Source organism: Grammomys surdaster, unplaced genomic scaffold, assembly GCF_004785775.1.
Source record: "Grammomys surdaster isolate TR1022 unplaced genomic scaffold, NIH_TR_1.0 364, whole genome shotgun sequence".
Classification (NCBI taxonomy): domain Eukaryota; kingdom Metazoa; phylum Chordata; class Mammalia; order Rodentia; family Muridae; genus Grammomys; species Grammomys surdaster.
In genome coordinates, this window is record NW_021604783.1 from 3,047,285 (window position 1) to 3,072,162 (window position 24,878).

General features: G+C 48.7%; 1 protein-coding gene across 1 annotated transcript in view; it reads right to left on the reverse strand.

The window, feature by feature from the left end:
- Dnah2 (dynein axonemal heavy chain 2) overlaps positions 1–24,878 on the reverse strand; it is a 121,612-nt gene that overhangs the window by 165 nt on the left and 96,569 nt on the right. Inside the window, 22 exon segments of the mRNA XM_028780159.1 lie at positions 115–265; positions 413–487; positions 576–752; positions 1,386–1,500; positions 1,637–1,788; positions 1,863–2,091; positions 2,406–2,590; positions 2,760–2,951; positions 8,939–9,129; positions 9,763–9,946; positions 10,058–10,206; positions 10,362–10,548; positions 11,735–11,861; positions 14,140–14,339; positions 14,467–14,611; positions 14,787–14,920; positions 15,088–15,236; positions 15,439–15,589; positions 15,734–15,800; positions 15,876–16,024; positions 16,150–16,275; positions 16,801–16,965. Of these exon segments, the coding sequence (XP_028635992.1) occupies positions 115–265; positions 413–487; positions 576–752; positions 1,386–1,500; positions 1,637–1,788; positions 1,863–2,091; positions 2,406–2,590; positions 2,760–2,951; positions 8,939–9,129; positions 9,763–9,946; positions 10,058–10,206; positions 10,362–10,548; positions 11,735–11,861; positions 14,140–14,339; positions 14,467–14,611; positions 14,787–14,920; positions 15,088–15,236; positions 15,439–15,589; positions 15,734–15,800; positions 15,876–16,024; positions 16,150–16,275; positions 16,801–16,965 (3,400 nt within the window).

Sequence of the window (24,878 nt, forward strand, 5' to 3'; positions counted from 1 at the left end):
AGAAAAGAAGTCAGATTCTGGAGCCTGGAAGATCCGAGCAGGTGGATTTGAGGGCTGGAGCAGAGAGGGTGGATTATCATCCAAACAAGGGATGGGGAGGAGACAGTTTCCCACCCTTGGCACTTTTCTTTCGGCTCTCTGCTGGACGGAAGTGGATGGTGGGCATGAGGCAGACCAGCTGCATGGGCTCGGCCTCCACTAAACAAGAGTTCTTTCGATCCCAGCCAGCACCCTCCAGGTACAGGCCCCGAACCCAGACGCCATCCTGAAGAGAGACCAAGACCAAGTTGGGGGAAAGACCCTAAGTTGACAATACCTTTGACTTAACTCCTCTGTCCTCCTCTCCTCCCCAATTAACTTCCCACTTTTTCTTCCATTTCCCTCCTCATCAGGAGCTCATCCGCCTCCCGACCTTGGGTGGATACACCAGGTTGCTGTCGTCCACAGTGGAAACTATAAACTCCCAAGAGAGGCTGTCCACTGAAATCTGCGGATTGAAGGCGACAGTGAAGAAGGCCCCCAAGGAAGAGAATCAATCCACGTTCCTAGGCTGCCTCCCGGCTCTAGACACTCACGTTGTTCTGGCGAGCCGCAGACTGCAGTACCGCAGTAAGGAAGCCAGTAGGGAAAGTGAAGCCGGACAGCCAGAAGAGCACCGGAGGGCGGGCTCGGCTGGCCCACGTTTCAAACTGTTCCACACGCACAGCCAGGTCCCGGGTCCACGCTGCCAAGGGCTTTTGTGAAGGATATACCTGAGAAAGGAGGAAGTGCATGTGTGCCCTGTTCGTGATGCTTTCCCCTCAGTATTAAGAACACCTGGGGCATCAGCCGCTGGGCGACTACAGTTGGCCAAAGGTCTCCAAAAGTTAACTCCCGGTGTGTGTGTGTGTGGTGGTGGGGAGCAAAAATAGCAACTACTTAATAATATCACTATAAGATTATCCTTCATCCAAAACGCACAGGGCCAGAAGAGTTTCAGATTTCTCATGGGTTTTTCACAGTGTGCATGGAATATTTGCATAGACTATTGGTTGAGGCTCCCTCGTTTGAAAATTAATAATCTGAAACCTTTTGAGCATTGTGTTTGGCGCTCAGAAAGTTTCATATTTCTGAGTTTTCAATGAGGGATGCTTGCTCTGCAGTGATCAGGTACTTGTTGAGTACCACACACAGTATTTGAGGAGGGGGTATCCTTGAAATATCCTTGCAGAAATTAATGTGACTACATCTGTTAGGGTGTGCAGGCACTGAATGGCAGAGTCAGATCTCAACACCTTGAACCTATCTGGATTAGAACCCTAAGATCTTTGAAGTCTGCTATAAGTCTCCTGAGAATGAAGTGAAGAGGAGGTTCAGGGTTAGGATTGACAGGGGTGGGAGCTTGCCTTTCCCCAGAGTGGGGGGACATGAGCATCAAATATGCAGTTGAAAATCTCTTCCAGGCTTGTAGACATGACGATGAGGCCCTGGATGCCCTTCTCTAAGTCTGTCAGTGAGAACCTGAGTGGAAGGAGGTGGGCAGCAGTAGAGCATTAAAGAGCTGCAGGCCTGGGAGAACCATCCCAACCATGAGCAGGGGTGTGGGGGGGGGGTTCTCCTTCCCCTCCCACATTCTATCGTGTTCCTTTCGTCGTACAAGATGGTTTTCATCAGCATGTTGTATCTCTGGATCTCCTGCAGGAGGACCACATTGAGTGGGGAGGGGTCAAGAGCCAGCAACTTTCGGGTCCCTTCGTAGTCGATCATCTCCGGAATCTTCTGCTTCACATCAGCAGCCAACTCTAGGACCTAGGGAGGCAGAAGCCCGGGTTTGGCTGCCCTGCCTCAACATGCCCTTTCCCTGGGACATCCTCTCTTCCTACCTTCTCTTCTCGGCTCTGACCACCAACCCTGGTGGGTGTAATTTGGGGTTGCAGGGAAAGCAGAGTCTCAAAGAGGGTTCGGGCCTCGGTGATCTGGGAGGCCACATCAGCATTGGGGTGCTGGCCAAAGGCCTCAGGGGGGTCCATACTAGGCAGCATGCTGATATATTCTTTGTAGGAGGCCAAGCTCCCATCCTTCGGGATATAATAAGTGTCCAGTACAGACAACCTGGGCAGCCACAGCAGAGAATTAGCAGATTGCAGGACCTGAGTTTCCCTGCAGAGCCTAGACCCCAGTCTCAGTGCATTCCTATTTGTCAGCCCATGGCCCCAGCTCATGTTCTGCCTCCCAGTTTCACAAATTCCGTTCCTTTCAACCTCATAGTCTCTGTGCACAGTTGCGTGCACACACGCAGAAAGAGCCACACATGCTCATATGCACACACACATATAACACTTAACCCTGGCCTCTGGTCTGTTTATACCCTTTCACCCCTTGCTCAGTGCTAACCCCCCTCACCAAAGTGTTACCCCCTCCCTCACCGGTAGGAGGGAGTTGTTAGGCTCAGGTCACAGAAATAATCATTGATATAGGTGGTAAGCAGCCGCCGATCCCAGTCATCTGTGACGTGTCCCCCATAGTTGACACCAGCAATGAGGTATTTGAGTGCGTCCCAGGGTGTCTCCTCATACTCATCCAGATAGAGGCTCAGCAGGTTCTCTGACACCTGTGTGCAGCCCCAGCCCAAGCCCCCAAGGCCATACAGTTATGGGGAGAACTCTCCTGGTGGGGGGTTAACATCAGCTTCCTAGCAGCCAATATTCCCACAAAGGAACCATGGGGCATGAAGTACGAGAAGAAAGGGCTGGCACAGGAGACCCCCGGTTAGCACAAACCTCAAAATCAGAGTCGTTGAAGCCATAAATAATATTCCAGCCAAGCTGTAAAAATTTTTTGCGTTCCAGTAATATGGAGTGGAAGAAGCAGAGTGCAAACAGCAGCTTCTTATACTTGGCAGGCTTGGAGCAATGCGTAAACTGTGCCTCTGTCATCAGTTGGTACAGACGCGTCATGTTGGCCTTTAGACCCTGAGGACAAGGAACTACAGGGTGATGGCTGTCGTGCTCAACCCTGCCACCAGCAACATCACATGGGGGCAGCTGTGGAGGAGGCGCTGCACAAAGGCCCTGGCTGGAGGAATGAAAGGAACTGAACAGGACTAGCCTCTGATCTGCATCCCCAGATGGATGCTGGTTCACAGGGTGGGTACCTTTCTACACTGAGTGTGTATGCCGCTAGTAATCCTATGTTCTCTCTCCATCAGCAGCAGCAGCAGTGTTTATTTAGAGGGAGCTAGTACTGGACATTATACCTTGAGCTTCAACATGTAAGGCACAATGACTCTGCCACTGAACCACATCCTCAGCCCCTTCCTCTCCTTTTTTGGAGACAAGTTCTCATTGTGTAGCTCTGGCTGGTCTGGAATTGCTATGTAGGCCAGGTGGACCTGGAACTCATAGATATCTTCCTGCCTGTGACAGTGCTAGGATTACAGATGTGTGCTATAGAACCCAGCCCTTCCTCCATGTTAAACTCCCTCATTGTTACTTGTTTTATTTCAGTGTTGGGGATTAGATCTCAAAGACTCATTTCTTTTATTTTTTTCTTTCTTTCTCTCTCTCTCTCTTTTTTTTTTTTTTTTTTTTTTTGTTTTTCGAGACAGGATTTCTCTGTGTAGCCCTAGCTGTCCTGGAACTCACTCTGTAGACCAGGCTGGCCTGGAACTCAGAAATCCGCCTGCCTCTGCCTCCCAAGTGCTGGGATTAAAGGTGTGTGCCACCACCGCTGGGCCCTGCTTCCACTTTCATTATGTGTATACATACATATTTAAGCATAAATTCTGTATTTGAGAGAAAACATGTAATATTTGTCTTTTTGTGATTGAAGCTAGGGTCTTGCATCTGCTGTGGCAAGCACACTACTACTAAGCTAGACACACACGTGGCTTTTAGTTTCGAGGTAAGATCTCCTTGGTTGGCTCCTCTGCTCTCTTTCCTCAGTGCTAGCTAAGCACATCCCAGTTCTTTTGTTTGTTTGTTTGTTTTGGTTTTTTTTGAGACAGGGTTTCTCTGTGTAGCCCTGGCTGTCCTGGAACTCACTCTGTAGACCAGGCTGGCCTGGAACTCAGAAATCCGCCTGTCTCTGCCTCCCAAGTGCTGGGATTAAAGGCGTGCACCACCACTGCCTGGCTTCAAAGACTCATTTTTGCTAGAAAAATATTCTACCACTGAGCTTTACTGCCAGTCTGTTGCAACTGAGGGGGATACATACATATATACATACATACATACATACATACACACATGGAATTTCAAAATTGCAAGTATGAGGGTATCCTTGGGAAACCAAAATAGGATCATGGGCTCCAGGCCAGCCTGGGCTACATAGCAAAAGGAGAAAGGGAAAACAAAAAAGCAAACAAAAAGGCAGGAGGTGTGGCAGCATATACCTTGATCCTAACACTCAGGAGGCAGGTGGATCTCTTTGAGGCAAAGTAAGTTCCAGGACAGCCAGGGCTACACAGAGAAACCCTGTCTCGAGAAAAAAAAAAAAAATAGAAAAAAGACAAACCAAGCCGGGCGGTGGTGGCACACGCCTTTAATCCCAGCACTTGGGAGGCAGAGGCAGGTGGATTTCTGAGTTCGAGGCCAGCCTAGTCTACAGAGTGAGTTTCAGGACAGCCAGGGTTATACAGAGAAACCTTGTCTCGGAAAAACCCCCCCCCCAAAAAAAAAAAAAAAGAGAAAAAAAAGACAAACCATAAAACACGCCACTGGGAAGATTAGGATACATATTAGGACCACAGTGTATGAGGTACAGGATGAAAGTCAAGTGCACAGCACTTAGTGGGAACAGAAATCATATGGTATAGTTGTAGTTGTAACACATTGTTTTGTGTTGAAATTGTTAAGAAAATTACAATATTCAGACAATGGCTTCTGGGTCTGGAGAGGTAGCAAGTCTGAGAAGAAACCCTTCAAGGAAAATACTAACGTTGTGCTTTATGTATTTTTTCAAAGTGAAATCATCATTTTAAAAAGATTTGTTGATTTTGTGTGTGATGTGCAGCATATGCATGCTTGGCTCTGTTGAAGTCAGAAGCAGCTTTAGATGTCCTGGAACTGGGGTTAGGATGCATGTGAGAGCCACGTGGGCCGTGCGGACTGAGCCAGGTCCTCTGCAAGTGCAGCAAGTGCTCTCAGCTACTGAGCCATCTCTCCAGCCCCTAGTGTGCCTTCACACTTCCTCTTCCTCCTCTTCTTCTTCCTCCTCCTCCTCGTCCTCATCCTCCTCCTCCTCCTCCTCCTCCTCCTCCTCCTCTTCCTCCTCCTTTGGCTTTTTGAGACAGGGTTTCTCTGCGTGGCTCTGGCTGTTCTGGAACTCTCTTTGTAGACCAGGCTGGTGGTGAACTCGGAAATCTGTCCACAACTGCCTCCCAAGTGCTGGGATCAAAGGCCAATACCACCTGGCTTTTTTTTTTTTTAATTTTTTATTTATCTTATTTTACTTTTGGGATAGGGTTTCACTGTGTAGCCTTGACTGTCCTTAAAGGCAGTCTGTAGACCAGGCTGGCTCTGAACATTTAGAGATCCACCTGCTTCTGTCTCCTAAATGCTGAGATTAAGGTGTAAGCTACCACTACCTGGCTTATTTTTGTTTAAGAGAGTCTTCTTTTGTAACTTAGGCTGGCCTTGTGTTTATAGAATGAGTGCTAGGGTTGTAAGTATTCCACAAGCACACATAAACCTCGAGTTACGTGGTAGTGCTTGCCTGTGATCCCAGCACTCAGGAAGTGGAGGCAGGAAAATCAGGACGTCAAGGCCATTCTCAAAGATGGGTTTTGGGGTGTGGAAGTCAGAGGACACTTTATGGGAGCTGGTTCTCCACCTCCACCCTGTTGCCTGGGGCATTCAATTTAGGTTGGACAGCAAATGCCTTTTCTACAGACTCATCTCACGTGCTCCAGTCATTCCAGCTCCAACAGATAAACCCTCAACTATTCTCACTCTCTAGGTGTGCAGATGGTGGAAGGGCCACATCTGCAGCAAAGAGGCTTTCTTGGAAATCTCTCATAGGCTTAGGTACGGGATGTGGCCCAAGAAATGATTTGTCAAAGACAAGGGGCCAATAAGATGGTTCAGTGGGCAAAGGGGCTTGGCACCAAGTTGACGACCTGAATTCAGTCTTAGCACACAGGGTGGCAGTTAAAAGCTGACTCTTGCACTGTCGATGTCTTCTCTCCTCTCTCTCTCTCTCTCTCTCTCTCTCTCTCTCTCTTCCTCCTCACCCCCCACCCCACACAGTAAGAATAAATAAATAAATAAATAAATAAATAAATAAATAAATAAATGATACTGAGGTTCCTGGTTGAATTCCCAATCTCATTCAGAAAGAGGGGGGCAGGATTTTGTTATATTAGTGACAGATTTATGGGATGTTTGACATTTTGAAAATATGTACAGAATACTTTTGTTTTGTTTTATTTTTGAAACAAGGTTTCTCTGTAGCCCTGGCCATCCTAGACTTCTTTTGTAGACCAGTCTGGTCTCCAACTCACAGAAATCCACCTGCCTCTGCCTCCAAATGAATGCTGGGATCAAAGGCCTCTGCCCTCCACTCCCCCACCCCCAATGAATGCAAGGATCAAATTTGTGTGTCACCTCCCAGACTTTCAGAATACTTTTTTTTTTTTTTTTTGGTTTTTCAAGACAGGGTTTCTCTGTGTAGCCCTGGCTGTCCTGGAACTCACTCTGTAGACCAGGCTGGCCTCGAACTCAGAAATCCTCCTGTCTCTGCCTCCCAAGTGCTGGGATTAAAGGCGAGCGCCACCACCTCCTGGCTGTTTTACACTTCTTTTCTGCCATTAAAAGTATTCTGATAGCCGGGCATAAAGGCACACCCTAGGGTGGTACATTCCTGACAGCGGCATGAGGATCTGGTATTCAAGATTATCACTGATTATAGAGTGAGTTCAAGGCCAGCCTGGACTACATGATACCTGCCTCATTTTAAAATAAGGTCAATTTTACATTTTTTCCCTGTGCTAGGGATGGGACCCAGAGCCCTATACTCGTTTGGCAACTATTTTAACACTAAACACGTGAAAAAAAAATAGTGTTACCCATGGCAAAGGTGGGATAAGAACCTAATGAACAAAGACACCAACACCTTGTAGGAATTCACAGTGCTGGTACAGCAGGTAGAAAGGGTTCCTCACGCGGCAATGCAGCCCTAGACCTGAGCTTGGGGACTGGAGGTGAAACCAGGAAAAGGACTTTTCCCCATAAAGCACCAGTGGCATTGGAGAATGAGAAAAATGGACCAAGGACTAGATCCTGAGATATAAAGAGCAAAAAGAAACAGAATTAATAAAAGAGGCGGGTCCAGGCCGGGTGGGGTGGTGCACACCTTTGATCCTAGGATTCTGAAGGCAGATGGCCCAGAATGGATAAGGAAAAGTTCCCAAGTATGTTTGAATAGGGTTTATTTGTTGTGTAAATCTTAAATAGTGGCCTCAATGTATGGATTTTGTATTCAAAAAAACTTTTTTTTTTTTTTTTTTTGGTTTTTCGAGACAGGGTTTCTCTGTATAACCCTGGCTGTCCTGGAACTCACTCTGTAGACCAGGCTGGCCTCGAACTCAGAAATCTGCCTGCTTCTGCCTCCCAAGTGCTGGGACTAAAGGCATGCACCTGGCTCTTGTTCGAGATTGTTAGCAATCCTTCTTTTTATTTGATGTGTATGTTTGTCTGTGCCGCATATGCATGCAGCATCTGCAGAAGCCAGAGAGGGTAGTGGATCCCCTGGGGCTGGGGCGGTTGTGAGCTTCCCTGTGACTGCTGGGAAAGGAACGCCGATAGATGCTCTTATCCACTGGGCCATCTCTCAGACCTGCCTCCACGTTGTTTTTTTTAATAAACTGGCAAAAAAAGAGATGTTGATCTTAACTACAAGCAAAAAGAAGCCACCAAAATAAGCAAGCCAGGATGGCAGTTGCATCACCCAGCTGTCATCCCAGCACCTAGGAGGCGGAGGTAAAATGATGGCAAGGTGAAGCCAGCCTGGACCACACAGCAAAACCCTCTCAACCAACCAACAGCTGGATGTGTAGCTCAGTAGCTCAATAGTCACAACAAGCAAACAACACAGCCTTCCAAATATCTTAAGTGGTGTGGCAGGGTGGGGTGGGGGTGGGTGGGTCCTGTGGGTGTGGCAATGTAATGACAAGAACAGATTTATTCTTTTTCGTGTTTATTGTTTTATTTGTTTATTTATTTGGAGATAGGGCTTTGCTGTGTAGCACTGGCTGTCCTGGAACTCATCCAGGCTGGCCTCAAACTCAGGGATCCACCTACCTCTGCCTCCCAAGTACTGGGATTAAAGGCGTGCGCCACCACTGCCCGGCTGTTTTACACTTCTTTTCTGCCATTAAAAGTATTCTGAGTCGGGCAGTGGTGGTGCTACCACCACCCAGCGACAAAAACGGGTTTTAAAAGGTGTTTATTGTATTTAATATCATTGCATTCAGCAGTGAATTTGTGAGATTAGTGAGAAAATTCTCAATAAAGCTGGAAGGAGAGAGATGAGGCTGTGGTCTAGGAGGTGTGAACTTGTGCAGAGAAAGGGGGCAAGGGGCGGGGCTTTCCATGGTGGGAACGAGAAATGTGAGAGGTCACGCCCCCTAGGAGGCGGGGCTTTGCCCCAGGGTGGCTCTGTGGGACTAACTTATCCTTTGGGCCTCAGGTTCCTACCTGGAAAGTAGGAGTAGCAGCTCTTACATGGTGTGCTATGCGTATGAAATGAGTTAATAACGTGAAGGCGTTAGAAGGGAGCCTGGAACATAATACCCACTCAAGAAATGTTCTGTCGTTGTGTTCTGGAAGACTGACACTCAGAAGGGAGCTGGGGGTTTTAGCAAACCACTGAAAGGTGTGTTGTCATTAGGCTGCGACCTTTCTTTGGTGCTGAGAGGTAAGCTACAGCACAGGTGATCCCGGCTCTATGGTCACTATACCTTTGGTGGCTCTGTAGTCATCTTGATGCTGGCCTGCAGGATGGAGATTGGGAAGTCTGGGTGAGGGCTCGAGCTAAGCCATAGACGGAAGGAAGGATGAGGGTCCTCCACCTGCAGCTGCTCCACCAGCTTGTCCAGGTTAGGCATCCAAGACAGGGACAGGTGGCAGTTTGCCAGGAACACCCAGTGTCCTGCAAGGAAGTGGGGCTGATGTTAAATGTCCAATATATTTCTGGGATTTCTAGAAAAGCAGGAACCAAAATCAGGCTAGTGCTGGAAAAAGTGCTAGAAAAGCAGGAACCAAAATGAGGCTAGTGCTGGAAGGTTCTTGGGAAGCAGAGTGGGGTTGAGAAGTGGACAGGAAAGATGGACACTGTGCTGGCTAGTATTATGTCAACTGACACAAGCTAGGGCCATCAGAGAGGAGGGAGCTTCAACTGAGAAAATACCCCCATAAGATCTGGCTGTAGGCAAGCTGGCAGAGTATTTTATTAATGATTGACGGGGGAGGGCCTAGCCCATTGTGGGTAGGGCCATCCATGGGCAGGATAATCCTGGGTTCTATAAGAAAGCAGGCTGAGCAAGCCATGGTGGACAAGCCAGTAAGCAGCACCCCTCCATGGCCTCTGCTTCAGCTCCTGCCTCCAGGTTCCTGCCCTGCTTGAGTTCCTGCCCTCAGTGCTTTTGATTATAATATATATTTCACTCACAGTTATATGGAACTGTGAGTGAAATAAACCATTCCCTTCTTAACCCTCCCCAAGCTGTTTTCAGCCATGGTGTTTCATCACAGCAACAGTAACCTAACCAAGAGAGATACTAACCTTGATTCACACCCTCTCGAAGGAGCCGGGCAGCAATGGGGGCCTGGCCCTGGCCCAGGGACAGGGCATGGAAGCGGTGGGCCATGCCCGTGTGCTCTGCCAGCTGAAGCAGAGCGCTGGTGGGGTCCACACCGGGGGACAGGATGAATACTAGTGGGGATCGCGGGGTAGAGTCCTCCATCACCTGGAAGCACAGGGGTGGTGTCAGGACCGAGGCGAGGGTGAGGAAGCTCCCGCAGGGTGTGGAGAGGCAGGGGCAGCTGGGCTGTGTGGGCAAGAAGGCAGAACCACGGACCGCTTTCATGTTTAGCACAGGTGGTTCAATGAATCGAGAGCCAAGGTTGGACACAATGAAGGAAGTAACACAGAACGCTACGCGGTCCTGGCGCAGGGAGCGGACGATCAGCATCCGCTGCATCTCATTGCACGCATTCTCCCACTCGCCTGGAGAGGAGAGAACGAGAACAGCGGCCCTGAGAGTGGAGTATGGAAGGAATCTGAATGATGGGGAGTCTTCAGGGCTGCGTTTGTGCGGGGGTGGGGTGGATGAAGGGAAGGGAAAACAGGCTTCAAAGAGGCAGAGGCTGGCAGCCCAGCACCTGGCAGCATGGCCTTCTCCGGGGAAGAGTTGGTATACCACAGGTGCCAGTCCCGAGGGTACTGTTCGAAGGAGTTCATGAGCCCATGGAAGTTGGTCAGTTTGTCCAGCTCTGTGATGTTATCCCAGTAGGCATCTGCCAGCCAGCTAGTACATGGGTTGTCCATTTGGCCTTCCCGATCCAGAACCTTGGGGAAGAGAGACAAGATTCCTGGAACCCTCAAAAGGAGAGTTCCTAAAATAAAGCAAAACAACAAGAAAAAAGGCAAATGATCTGATAATCTCACACGATCACACATACACATGTATGTATGTATGTGCGTGTGCGTGTGTGTGTGTGTATGTACTGATACTAAAACACCTCATAGCAAGCATGGTGCCTGTGACCAAAGCACTCAGGTGCCAGGCTAGGCAAGAGAACTACCAGAATTCAAGGTCAGCCTGGGCTATAGAGTGAGTTCTAGGCTAGCCTGAGCTATAAAGAGCCTTATCTTAAAAAAAAAAATTAAGCCACGATTTATGCAATAAGAATGTATAATTGCTATGTTTTAACTAAAAATAAAACGTATTTTAAGTTATCTCCTCCCCTGCCGTGTGTGTGTGTGTTTGGTGTTGTGTGAAGCAGAGTGAATGCCGAGTGAGGAGGCTGAGACTGGAATACAAGATGGATGCAAAGCCACCTTTACTGCGGAATGGATGGGTGGGGGTGGCATTACATACCCATAACAGTTAAAGTTTAGGAAGCTGATGCCCTCTGGTGGTTTAGTGGCAAAAATAGCTCCAAACCCACCGTTAGCAGACCCCTCCTGTCCTGCTTTTAAATGAAAATCTGGAGTTTTTCCACCTTTAGTGTGTGTGAACACACATATGTGTGTGGTGTATGTGTCTCTGGTATGTGCAAGTGTGCAAGTATATGGAGGCCAGAGAATGATGTTGGGTGTCTTCCTCTATTGCTATTTATTCCCTTGAGATCAGATCCCTCCCTGAACTGGAGGCTGGCCGGCGAGGCTAAGCTAGGTTAGGTGGGTGGTAAGCTCCTAGGATCCCGACCATCTGTCTTCATCGCTCTCTGTCCTGCTGGGGTTATGTGTACGTGAAACACCTGACTTTTTCTTAATTTTTTTAAGGGAGACATCCAAGTACACCTGGGTCTCAGGTAGGAGGTGATCAGATGACCCGTCAGCTTGTAGCAGGTGCCAGGAGTCACATGACAAGTCAGCCCCACACCCCCAGGTGGTCCTTGTGTTCCCAGTGAGGCTTTCTGTAGATCACCTGGGAAGCCTTTGATCCTGTGCTCTGACTCTGGAGTCCCTCACACTGGCAGTCATCCCCACTCTCACCCCCATGCTGGGACGTGCCCTCCGACTGACTCACCACACCCCCACGCAGAAAGAAGTTGTACTCGTCCATGTTGAGCTTGCCAGACGTCTCCAGGATTTTGGCACACATGTGAAAACTGAACAGAAGCTTGTGGCGCTCAAAAAGGGTCCGGCAAGTATACCTGGGAGAAAAGGACAGGAAAGATGGAGGAGGTAGAGGGATGTGGAGTGAGATGCCCAGCACAAATACTCTGTGTAAAGGTCACACAGAGCCTTACACAGAAGAACTATAGTCAGCATCTAACCCAAATCACCTGGAAACAACCAAGGACTCAGGGGCCTTGAGAGATTGAGTTTTCCCAGCGTTCGCCCATAACTTGCCATTTAGTTCCATTAGAAAACAAAACATTGACTATTCTCTCACTATCGTGCTTGGCACTCTGTAGCCCTGAAGACACAGGTAAGTAAGCTATAGTCTAGATCCTTGAGGAAGTTATGGCTCAGCAGGGAGGCATTGTGATCTGACACAGGGACCCAGAGGCAGCCATGATGAGCTCAAAGTGGTGTCGAGGGACTGGAAGGCATGGTGCCCAGCTGTGTCTGATCCTGAGAGCAGGTGTCTTGAGGTGTGTAGGGATTATCCAGTGATAGGAGAGCAAGAACTGAGTGTTCCAGGAAAGACTCACAGCGCAAGAAAAGCCCAGGAGGAAAGGGCATGGGTTGAGAGTTGGCAGCGCTGCCCAGGCAGCTGGTGGGAAACAGGTGTAGGTGGAGGCCAGGCCACAGAGGGTTTGGGGGATTCCTTAAGATAAAACAACCACGCCAGGCAATGGTGGCACACGCCTTTAATCCCAGCACTTGGGAGGCAGAGGCAGGTGGATTTCTGAGTTCGAGGCCAACCTGGTCTACAGAGTGAGTTCCAGGACAGCAAGGACTACACAGAGAAACCCTGTCTTGAAAAACCAAAAAAAAAAAAAAAAAAAAATTTTTTAAAAAAAAAAAAAAAAAAAAAAAAAAAAAAAAAAAAAAAAAACAACCAACAACCAACAACAACAAACAAAAAAAGATACAACAACCACTAAAGCATTTAAGTCATGGGCAACAGGGTGAGATTCATGCCTGATAGTCCGACAGACACCAACTGGAGCACAGACTAGGAGAGACACAAACAGGGTAACCTACTGGAGCGGGGATGCCGTACAATTCCTGTGAAAATATGCCCCAAGGCCCGGCCCTGGTGGGCTGGGCAGAAATATGCATAAGTAGAACCCAGCAACTGCCTGGAGCTGGTCAGTTAGAGTAACTCCAAGTTGCTGACATGGTGTGGGTGTGACTTGGGTGTAACAGGGTGTGGGTGTGGGGCGGCATGGGTGTGACATGGCTTGGTAGCTGTGCCATTCAAAGATGAGGACCCTGGTAAAAGAGGGTGGATCACATGTTTGACCTGAAACAAGCTGGACTTGAGGGGTCTGGAGGAGTCCAGCAAGAGAAGTTAAGGACTCTGCTGTTCAAAATGTGATTCACAGGTGGCTGTGGTGGCTCGGCCACTAAAGGAGCTTGCTGCCAAGCCTGGTGGCCTGAATTTCATCCCTGGAGCCCACAAGCTGGAAAGAGAGAATGGACTCCTGTCATCTGACCTTCACAAGCTTGGTGTGGCACACGTGTGCTGTGGCATGTACATGCCACCCGCCACAGATAATTAGTAAATAAAATAGATCAGGACCAACAACTCCCTGGAAGCCGATTAAAGGCGTAGAATCACAGACCCTACCCCAGACCTCCTGAATCCCAGCCTAGGGGAGGGGGGATCGGTGTGGTGTGTCTGTGTGTGTGTGTGTGTATCTGCTGTGTGCAGATCTATGTGTGTGTTCATGTGTGGTGGTGGGTACGTATGTATGCACAGTGCATGTGGAGAAACAGAGGCCAATTCACTTTCCTCAGTTGCGCCCCACTTTATTTTCTGAGGCAGGATCGCTCACTGTACCTAGAGCTCATCAATTCAGCTAGCCTGGCTGCCTGGAATGGTTCAGACACCCGCCTTCCCACCCCAGTGCTGGGATTACAGGCACACAGCACTGTACCCAGCTTTTGTTTGTTTTTTGGTTGTTAGGTTTTGTTTTGTGGGGTGGAGCGGTGAGACAGGGTTTCTCTCTGTGTAGCCTTGGCTGTCCTGGAACTTACTCTGTAGACCAGGTTGGTCTTGAACTCATAAAGATCCACCTACCTCTGCCTCCCGAGTGCAACACTACCCAGCGAGTACCCAGTTTCCCATGTGGGTGCATGGGATCTAAAGTCAAGCCTTCATGCTTACACAGCAAGGAATTTACCCACTGAGCTCTTTTCCAACCCCCCGCCCCCCAAATTTGTATTTAACACCACCACTGAAGTGGCACCATGCTACAAATAAAGAGAAGTTTCAGTCACTCGACTGGTCCCCTGCTTTATGCATGGTCATCAGACCTGTAGACAGCATAGGTGTGGTAGTCGTTCAGATACTCAATGCGGTCCTCCAGCTTATTGCTGCGATGGCTCTTATCAATGCTGAGGATAAAGAGGCCGATATAGGCATCCAGTGAGAACTGGTACATGGGGTCAATGCGGCCCATGTCATTGAGCACGAAGAACAGCACTGAGGCCCGCTGGGCACACGGACGGTAAGCCTGTAGGGGGTCAAAAAGAGTCAGGGCTACAGAGGGGCAGGCACAACTGAGAGCTCAGGAAGGAAGGAAGGGGTCTCAAGTGAACATGAGCTTCGTGGTGGCTGGACTGGAGGGTACAGAAGTTCACCTCTCGGGCCAAGTCAATGTTAATTTCTGTGGTCTCACTGGTCTCCAGTTGCTCGGTCACCTCCGTGGCCGTTATCTTGGATGTCTGAAGGGTATTTACCAGCTGCACATCATCTAGCAGAGAGCCTGTGGCCTCATTCAACAAGCTAGGGGGAAGCACACGAGAGGCACACGGATCAAGGCATTTGAAGACTCGACTGGAGGGAAAGGATTCCTCTTGGGCCCCTAGGATGCTAGTTGTGTGTGGGGGTGGGCTGGCTGGATGCCCACTGGGAGCAGATATGGTGGGTGGGCTTCGGGGGGCAGGGATGATATTCTCACCGCAGGATCTCATCCTCCAGTTCTTTGAGCTTTCTCTTTCCAGCAGCGATGTTGATGACCAGGGAATCCTTTTGTTCCTCCAGCTCTGGTCGTTCCTTCCGAACCACAATGCCCAGCAGTTGGGCTTCCAGACCCTGAGGAGGTCAAGACTCAGGGTAAGGGTCCCCTGCCTATGGCTTCGACCCTTGCCATACTTTTAGACTCCCCAAGACCTCGTCCTCCAGTGCTCAAGTTTGGCCTTGTCTGTTTCTTACAGACTCCCCACCCTTCCTGTTTCAGCCTAGCTTCAGCCGTCATCTACCTGCTCCTTTACAGCGAAGTTGACAATGGTGGTCTTAGCTGAGGTCTCTGGACTGTAGTGGGGGTTGGAGAGCTTGGTGGTGAGGTAGAAACGGAAATTGGGATTGTATTCCACCTCCTTGTCACCAATGCGTATCAGCATTCGACCACCTGCATCCGAGGGAGGGCCAAGGACAAGAATCTTACATGATCCGGTGAGGCTGCTGCCCCATTCCCCTCTTACATCTAGGACTGTGACCCTGGCTGCCCTAAAGGCTTCACTAAGGCTAATTCATGGGATGCAGCCCGTATGAGTCCCCACTTTCCACCCTACTGTCTCTAGGACCAGCCCACAATAAACCTAGGCTCTGACCAATTCGAGCTACAGATTTGTTGAGCACTGGGTTGAGCGTGGGGTCCAGATATTCCTGTACATTCTGGAGTAGCACTGGAAATCCAAACTGGATGGCATGTTCTAGGACTCGAAGGTAATCATGCATCTGCAGGTCGATGATCTTAAGGCCCTAGAGAGCAAGGAGGACGGATGGACGGACAGACGGATGGATAAGAGCAGCAGGGAGGACCACAAGAGCCAAGAACAGGACCTTGAGAAAAAACTAGGCTTGGGACTGTCCTGGGGCAGCCCAGCCAACCACCCAGCCTGATACCTGGTTTCCTTCCATGTTCTTAATCCATTTGAGGGCTTGGGCCTGAGGATCGATCATGAGTGCCCACCTGAAAGAGGAAGCCCCGGTCAGAAGACAGGCTCTGCTGCTCTTCTGCCTCTCCCCTCCCCCACATGGCTCTCACCTGTTGCCCCTGGTGACGATGATGCCATTTTCAGTGGAGAAGGAATCTGAGGGCAACCCCTGGATGTTCCAGTCCCGGACTTTGGTGGGATTGGTCAAGAAGTTATCAATGGCAAAGCGAGGTGAGCAGGGAACTTGAAGCTCCCAGATCTGAGGAGAGAAGAACCTCAAAATTCAGCCAGAGTTCAGCAGCTCTGTCTCTCGCCTGCACACTCCAAGCCCTTCCCTGTAACCCCCACCACTACCACTCCACCCCCGCCCTGGGCCCTTCTCACCTTCTTGATCCAGATTTGATTGACAATCTCATCCCGGTAGTTGGTCAGGAAGGGTCCCATGTAGGACAAGAAAGCAGCTGCAATCAGACAGTCACCCACCAGGTAACCCAGATCCTCCTCCAGGCCCTGGTGTACAGAGGGAGGTGTAAGCGCCTGGGGCCTCAGACCTTTGGAGATAAGCTGGAGTGTTTTGGAAGACTGTCTCCTTTGCTCCTTTCATTCTGGACTAGATCAAAGCCAGGCTCCCCTTTCTAAATCCCTGCAGGCAGGCTGAGAACTCAATCACTCTGGAGTCCTGGCCTCTGACAGCAATGTGTATGCTAATTAGCCATAGATAAGATCTGCCCCTTGCAAGGAGCCAGGAATTCAGTGAAATAGAGACAAGATGACCCCTGTCTGTTATCTCTCAGGAAGACAAGCTGTTAACCAAGAGGTCTAGTGTGCCTTCCAGTTCTCTCATGGAACTCGCCCTTCATGGTCAGGATACCATTCCCTGTACCTTCTCATCAAACGTGAGAAGGGGAGGGATTTCTCCTCTTGATTTTCTACAGCCATGTGCCCTTGTTTTCCCCAACCACTATCTCTCAGGGGACACGGAGACAGACCTCTTGAGTGGCGTGGGAGAGCAGCCACTGGGACGACCCATGTCACCTGCACAGTCTCTTCCCATCGGGCCTTTTCACCAGCTAGCCCAGACACCAACATTCCTGCTCGCTCCAGCTTCAGCTCCATCTCTTCTGATCTCTTCCGAAGCTCCTCCTTCTGTGCCAGCTTCTCATCATACTGTTTTTTCAGCATCTCCAGTTTCTCTGCCACCTAGGAATGATTGGCACGTGGAGGATGGGAAACACAGGGCTCAAGGGCAGGCTGTTTTAGGTCAAATCCTGACATTGCTACTTGAAGCGGCCTGTCCTTGAGTCGGTTAATCTGTTTGAGGGACAATGAAGTTGACTTAATCCTCCACGCTCTCGCATGCGTGCACGCACACACACACACTGAGGTGCACATCTGGAATCCCAGCTCTCACTCTACAGGAAAGATGGGAGGCAGAAACAGGAGAATCACTCAGAAGTTCAAAAGTTAGCTGCCTCATTAAGGTAGAAGAGGAGCTCTGGAATGGCCCACGGTCTAGACAGGATCTGTGTGCATGCGCATGCTCATATACCACAATTTGTGTTTCTGAGGCTTTGCTTCCCTTATGTATAAAATAATCCTACATATTGAAGTGTATCAAGGAGGAACAGGGGGAGGGATGAATATTATGTCAGATGAGCTTTATTTTTTTTTCCTTCCTTCCTCCCTCCTCTTAAAGCCCAGAACTGACCTAGTAACTACGCTCAAGCATAGGTAGAGGACAGAGACCTCTTAAAGCACGGCAACCAACATAAGAGGCTGGGGATGTAAGGTAACTCGGTGGTGGAGGGCACGAGCCAGCAGGCCCTGGGTTCACTTTCCAGCACAGTAGAAAAATTAAAACAAGCCACATAGGAGAAGCTAGCAAGAGAACTCTGGCGGCAGAGCTCGCTCCCCCTGGAGACTGACTGACCTCAGCAGCTCCATCAGCAGCGTCCACTCAGAACTGTTGACAGTAGCTTTCCAGTTAATAGTGGGAGGCCGAGTCGGGTGGGGTGGCCTGGAAACCCGGCACTCGGGTGGCTGAGGCAGAATAATCACAAGTTCATGGCCAGCCTGGGTTACTAAAGTAAAAATGGTCTCCAAAAGGGGGGTGGATGGGAGGCGGCCAAAGCTCCCCTGTGAAGCAATCTTTACAGGCCTCAGCTTCCATAGGGAGAGACATCCATCAATCCCCCCATGACGTGGATCACAACAGAGGAAACAGAAATTAAAAGGATATCAGGATTTCCATTAGAAGCAATGTGGTGGCTGGATACCACAGTGAATGTATTTTAATACCACCTGAAGACCAACTGTGGAAGGGTTGGAGAGATGGCTCCACATGCAAGAGGACTTGTTGATCTTGAAGAGGATCCAGGTTCGATTCCCAGCCCCCACATGGCAATTCACAATTGTCTGTAATTCCAGTTCCAGGGCATCTGATGCCATCTTCTGGCCTCGGTAGGCACCAGACATTTACTTGGTACACACACATAATGTACATAATACAGGCAAAATACCTTTACACAGAAAATTTCAAAAGAATTTTTAAAAAGTGTTTAAAAGACTTGAAATATACTTTGAGGTAAATAAATTTTATGTGTATTAAAACAACCACAATAAACCTGTCTTTAAAAAAAAAAAGTATGTGTGTTTCCCACACCCCTACTATGGCAAATGTTCATTGCTTCGGTAATATCTCTTATATGATCTATTGCTGGAGCTTCCTCATTAACTGTAAATTCATAGTTTCCTGATAACTGAAAGTCCAGCAAAGCTAAATGCAAGACCCTCATTTCCTCTGGTACTATTGAGTTTCTACTGTGGACTGAGGCAAAACAAAAACAAACAAAAAAACAAAAAACAAAACATTAGTGGTTTGAGAGAGCATAATTTAGTTTGGAAGCTATGTATGAGCTATGAAATGTTTATGTTTCTTTTTATTCCTCAATGGTACTCATTGAGAAACTTGACTTTGAACAAAGACAACCTTTTAACTCCTTAAGAAAAATTTTTTTCTGGTACATGAATTCAATCCTAGCACTCTAGAAGCTGAGGCAGGCGGAGCTCTGTGAGTTCGAGGCTAGCCTCATCTACAGAGCAAGTTCCAGCACAGCCAGGGCTACACAGAAAAACCCTGTCTCAAAAACCAAACAAATTTTTTTTTCTTTTATTCTTGAGGTTATGACATTTCTCCTGCCTTTTACTCCTCCTAGAGCAGTGGTCTCAGCCTTCCTAACGCTGTGACCCTTTAATACAGTTCCTCATGTTGTGCTGACTCCAACCATAAAACTATTTTGTTGCTATTTCATAACTGTGATTTTGATATGTATAAAGGGGTTTGCAGCCCAGAGGTTGAGAATCACTGCTCTAAGTCCTTCCATAAACTCCCCCTGCTCTAATTCAAATTCATGGCCTCATTTTTCAATTAATTGTTATTTACAGGCATCTGTGTGTACGTATATATGCATATATACATATTCCCGACTATAACCTGCTCAGTCTCCACACTGTGATTCATGTATGCTCTCAGGGCTGACATCTGATGACACCCTTGTGCCTGCCCTCACATCCTCTGCATTTCTTAGGCTTTTGTGGTTTAGATGAGGTCTTACTATCAAGTCCTGGCTGTGCTGGAGCTCACTCATGAAGACCCGCCTGGCCTCCAACTCTTAAGAGACCCCTCTGCCTCTGCCCCCCAAATACTGGAATTAAAGATATATACCACTATACACAGTTATACCCTTTTTCTGGGAAAGACACACTAGTTTAGGAAAACTACTTTTATCGTTTTTAAAGGGCACACACAGGCATTATTTATTTATTTATTTCAATGCTGTGGTGTTGGGAGGAGACTCCTCATGCATGAAATTAATACCCCCCAAAAAGATGCTTTGTCATGAATGGTGGCTCCTACTTGAAATTCCGGGGCTTGACAGGCAGCAGCAGCCGGCAGAGGAGAATCTCCACAAGTTCAAGGCCAGCCTAGTCTACCTAGAGAGTCGCAAGTTACCTAAGGCTGTAAAGTGAGATTATCCCAAAACAGAAAGATGAGAAGGTGGGAGATGAAAGGGAGGAGGAGGAGGGGAAGCGGAGAAGAAAGAAATGGTGGCAGCAACAGCAGCTGCTTGGCCATCCCAGGCCAGCGAGACTTGGTGGGTAAAGGCCCTTGATGCTAAGCTTGACCACTTGAATTCAATCCCCCAAGCCCTTAGGATGGAAGGGAAGGAGCAACTCCTGTGAGCTGTCCTCTGGCTTCTACACACACACACACACACACACACACACACACACACACACACAATGTAATTTAAAAAGAAAGGGGCCTGGAGAAGTGGCATAGCAGTCAAGAGCATATAATTTCCCCAGATTACTCAAATTGATTCCCAGCACCCAGGACACCTGCTAGGGCAGCTCACAACTGTCTAGGACTCTGGTTCCAGGAAAACCCCACACCTCTGGCCTCTGGGCGCTGGCATGCACCTACACAAACCCCACACAAACACAGAGCTTCTCTGCTTGTTTGTTTGTTTGTGTGAAGAAGCTCCTGCCAGGCTCCAGGGAATTACTTGAGAGGCTGAAGTAAGAAAATGGCAAGTTTGAGGACTCAGGACTGCAGAGCAAGTTTAAGTTGCCCAGCCTGGGCAATGGAAGGGAGAACCTATCAAAAACTTTTACTAAGCCCTAGAGGGCTGGGAGCATAGCTCGTTTGAGTCAGTGCTTGCAGAGCATGCACAGAACTTTGGGTTTGCCTCCAGCACCTATAATCTCAGCATTTGGAAGTTGGAGGCAAGAGGATCAGGAGAGTTCAAGGTCATCCTTGGCTGTATATCAAGTTCAAGTCCAGCCTGGGCTAAAGGAGACTCTGCCTCAATAAAACAAAACAAAAACAAACAAACAAACAAACAGCAAGCAAGCAGGTCACTTGGCCTGGAGGACAGACTTCGTCCAAGATGACCCCTCAGCCCAGTACCACATAGCACAGGTGGGCATAGCATTCTTGAGACCACCCCAGACACCCTGAGGCCCTAGGTGCCAGTAAGAGGAGCAAGCAAGTGGTGGACAGAGGGCAGAGAAAGAGAAGCAGAAGGACATGGGAACAATGAAGAGAGGCAGAACTGGAGACTCAAGGGTAGTGAGGAACAGCTTGATGTGAGTAGCCAGTGATGCCACCTGGGACCGTGGTGATGTCCTGTGCCACCACCAAGTTAAGAGCTGGATTTGTAGCTCTGGAGTAAAAGAGTATGTTACTACCAAAGGCTAGGTGGACATCCCTGGTCTAGGCTGCCACTTAGGGCCATGTTCATGACTGAGAACTGTGTAGAGCTGTCCCTCCCCTCCCCTAGGCATCATGGGAGAGCTGGCCCCAAAGGTATGGGAACAGGAGAGCTGTCCCTGTTCTTCATGCTGTGCAGTGATATAGGCAAGGAAGAGACGCCCTTGCCCCTCTCCACCTACAGCAGGCAGGAGATCTGGTTCTAAGGCCAGAAGAGTGGGGGAGCAGGAAAGCTGGCCCTGCCCCTCAGCGGCTGCAGTGCTCGGGAGAGCAGGCCGTGCACCTGACCTGGGTGGCACACCAAAGCTGGTCATCCTAGCATGGGAGCAGGTGAGCTAGCTTTGCCTCTTGCCGGATCCCACATTGGGTGAGCTAGCAGGGAAGTGTTGGAGAGCTGGCAGACACCCATTCATCTGCCATCCAGGCCCAGATCCAGGGCTTTGAGTTGGCTCACCCCAACATCTACCCCATCTACGAGCTGCTGGAGCATGTGAAGGGACTTGTCCTGCAGATCCAGAGCTGCAGGATCTCCATGACACAGGGCGACAACAGGACATCCAAGAGGAGTCCTGGTGAGGATCCAGTATTGATGGTGTAGCAGAAGCCAGAGGCCTCGAACGAGACCAACCCACTGTTGTAATGAACATTTACAAGCAAAGACGTGCGGACAAACGGGAATACTGTGTGACACACTGTGACACACTACAGCTTTCACAATGAGGTTTTTCGTTTTTCTTTTGTGAGGGAGATTGTCAAGGCAAAGGGTGGATATAGCGAGATGGGAGGCAGGTGGGATTGGGGTGCGTGATGTGAAATTCACAAAGAATCAATACAAAATTTTAAAAGCATGTAAAAAAAAGGATTCATTTGGCTCTTAAATTTCAGAACCTTTATCAGCAACAAGGAAAAAATGTTTTTTCCCATCTGTTTACTTTTTCTTGTTTTTGAGACAGGGCCCTCACCATGTTATGCAGGCTAGGCTTGAGTATCTGAAACCAGATGGCCACCTCCACCTCCACCACCCGCACTGCACACAGTTCTCTTGCTCCCTGTGACCAAGCTGTTGTTGCTGAGCACTGTGGCTCATCCACTAAGTGATACATAGTGAACTCTGTTTACCCATGAATCATTGGCAGCAAAGGAACTCCCGAGGTTCCATTGTTTAAGTACAAAGGAACGACTTAGATTTAATTGCTTGTCCCAGGATGTGACTCATCTAGGTGAGAAACCTTTCTAGGCAGATTGCCTCACCTGTGGCTATGACCTCCGGGAAAAGAGACAGTGAGGGACAAGGTGGTGTCAGGGCTAGGAGCGGCTTATGACAACAGAATGGAGGGATGGACAAGTGTACACAGGCAGATATCTACGGGCCTGGATGGGTTCTTTGCACAGGCAGAACCGAAAGAGGCCTTGAGGGCAAGCTGTACTTCTGACATTAAAAATGACCATAATGGGAAGAGACAGAGACCAGCTATGAGCTGTGGTAGATCAACATGGAGTCACAAACATGGTGCCTTGCCCAGCTCTATTGGCAACTAACCTATAGGTAAACAAAGAAGACACCAAACAGTATGTGTAATGTGAATGTATGTGTGCGTGTGTGCGTGCGTGTGCGCGCGCGCTGTCTTACTGTTTTATTTCTGTGAAGAAACTTAGGCAATTTATAGAGAAAGCATTTAACTGGGGGCTTACCCTTACTCTTAGAGGGTTAATCTGTGGTCATCATGGTGAGAAGCAGACAGGGGTAGCGCTGGAGCAGTGGCAATAGGCAGAGAGCAAGCAAGAGAGGAGAGAGCGAAAGCCAGAGATGATGGAGATAGAATGGCCTGGCATGGGCTTTTTTTTGTTTTGTTTTTTGTTTTTAAATTGAGACAGGGTTTCTCTGTGTAGTCCCAGCTGCCAGGAACTCCCCATGTAGACCTTGAATTCAGAGATCCATCTGCCTCTGCCTCCCAAGGGCTGAGATTAAAGGTGTGTGCTACCACTGCCTTCTGCTCTGAGATGGGCTTTTAAAACCTCAAAGCCTGTTACCAAGGACACACTTCCTCCAACAAGACCACACTTCCTAATCCTTCTAATCCCTTCAAAGAGTTCCACTTCTTGCTGACTAAGTATTCAAATACATGAGCCAATGGGGCCATTCTCATTCAAACCATTGCAAGTCTGTAAAGGTGCATTTGTGTATGTATGCTTGTGTTTGTGTGCGTGCGTGCGTGCGTGCGTGCGCCTGCACACGTGCAAGCGCTCACACTGATATTAACGCACATCAGTTTTGGATAGGTGGACAAGATTTTGTAAAAATTAGCGACTCGTTCATGGAGAGAAGTTGGGTGCTACAGGTGGGAAAGAATCTTTTTGAAATGTATTCTTCTCTCATGTATTCTCTCCCAGCTGCAGTTTCCCCTCCCTCCTCTCCACTCACCCCTCTCCCCCCACCTCTCCTCTACTCCAGATCCACTCCACCTCAGGTTCCCTTCAGAAAAGGGCAGGGCTCCCAGGGATACCAACCATATATGGCACAGCAATTGAGAACAAGACTAGGCATACACTCTCAACTCAAGGCTGGATGGGGTGATCCAGTGCGAGGAAAGGGTTCTAAGAGCAGGCAAAAGAATCAGAGACACCTCCACTCACACTGTTAGGATTCCCACAAGAACACCAAGCTACACAACCATAACATATATGCAGAGGACCTGGGTCAGACCCATACAGTCTTCCTGATTGTCAGTTCAGTCTCCATGAGCCCCTATGAGTCCTGGTTGGTTGATTCTCTAGGGAAAGACTTTTTCTTGTGTATTCTTTTGTACCTTTTGAATTTCACACTAACTAATTTCAATGTGAGTATACTATTTAGGGGATGAAGTTATATATATTTTATTTTGTTGTAATTGTTTGAGACAGGGTCTCTCTCTATAGCCCTGGCTGTTCTAGGACTCACTATATAGACCAGGCTGGCCTCCAGCTCACAGAGATCTGCCAGTCTTTTCTTCTAAGTACTGGGATTAAAGTAGAGCACCATCAGCCCGGCGGTGGTGGCGCACACCTTTAATCCCAGCACTTGGGAGGCAGAGGCAGGTGGATTTCTGAGTTCGAGGCTAGCCTGGTCTACAGTGTGAGTTCCAGAACAGCCAGGGCTACACAGAGAAACCCTGTCTCGAAAAACCAAAAAAAAAAAAAAAAAAAAAAAAAGAAAAGAAAAGTAGAACACCATCATATGTGGTGTATTATCTAATAAACCTATGATTAAAAAAAATGGTGGACAGGGAGAATCCTGAATTCTTTTAATAATAGCACTTGACTGTTCTTCATGATTTAGTAGTCAACTGTGCACGGATCTTACAGGAAGTTGCCTGCCTTGTCTACTCTGCACAGTGTAACTAACTCCAGCTCCTGGAAAGCCCTCACCTGACCCCAGTACAGACACCCTCCTGCTGTTCCAGGCCAGTAGTTGCCATCCTGACCCTATTGATCCCCCACCCCCACTCCTCACCCCCCACTCCCACCCCCACCCCACCCCCATCGTAGACTGACTCACAGCCCACATGCAGTCACAAAATCCCACAATGTATGTACAAAGGCTGTGACAGAGGTAACCTGGAAGGACTCCTGGGCCCACAAAGACGACAGGGCCCTAGGAGCCTCTCCCACCATTTGCAATCTCCTAAGCTTCAGACAGATCTAAACAGCACGCAGAGCAGGGACAGTACAACACTGTAGGGCAGCAGAGTCAGGCATGGAATTAGGTGGAGGACCACGGTAATAAAGAACCAGAGAGAGAGAGAGAGAGAGAGAGAGAGAGAGGGAGGGAGGGAGGGAGGGAGGGAGGGAGGGAGGGAGG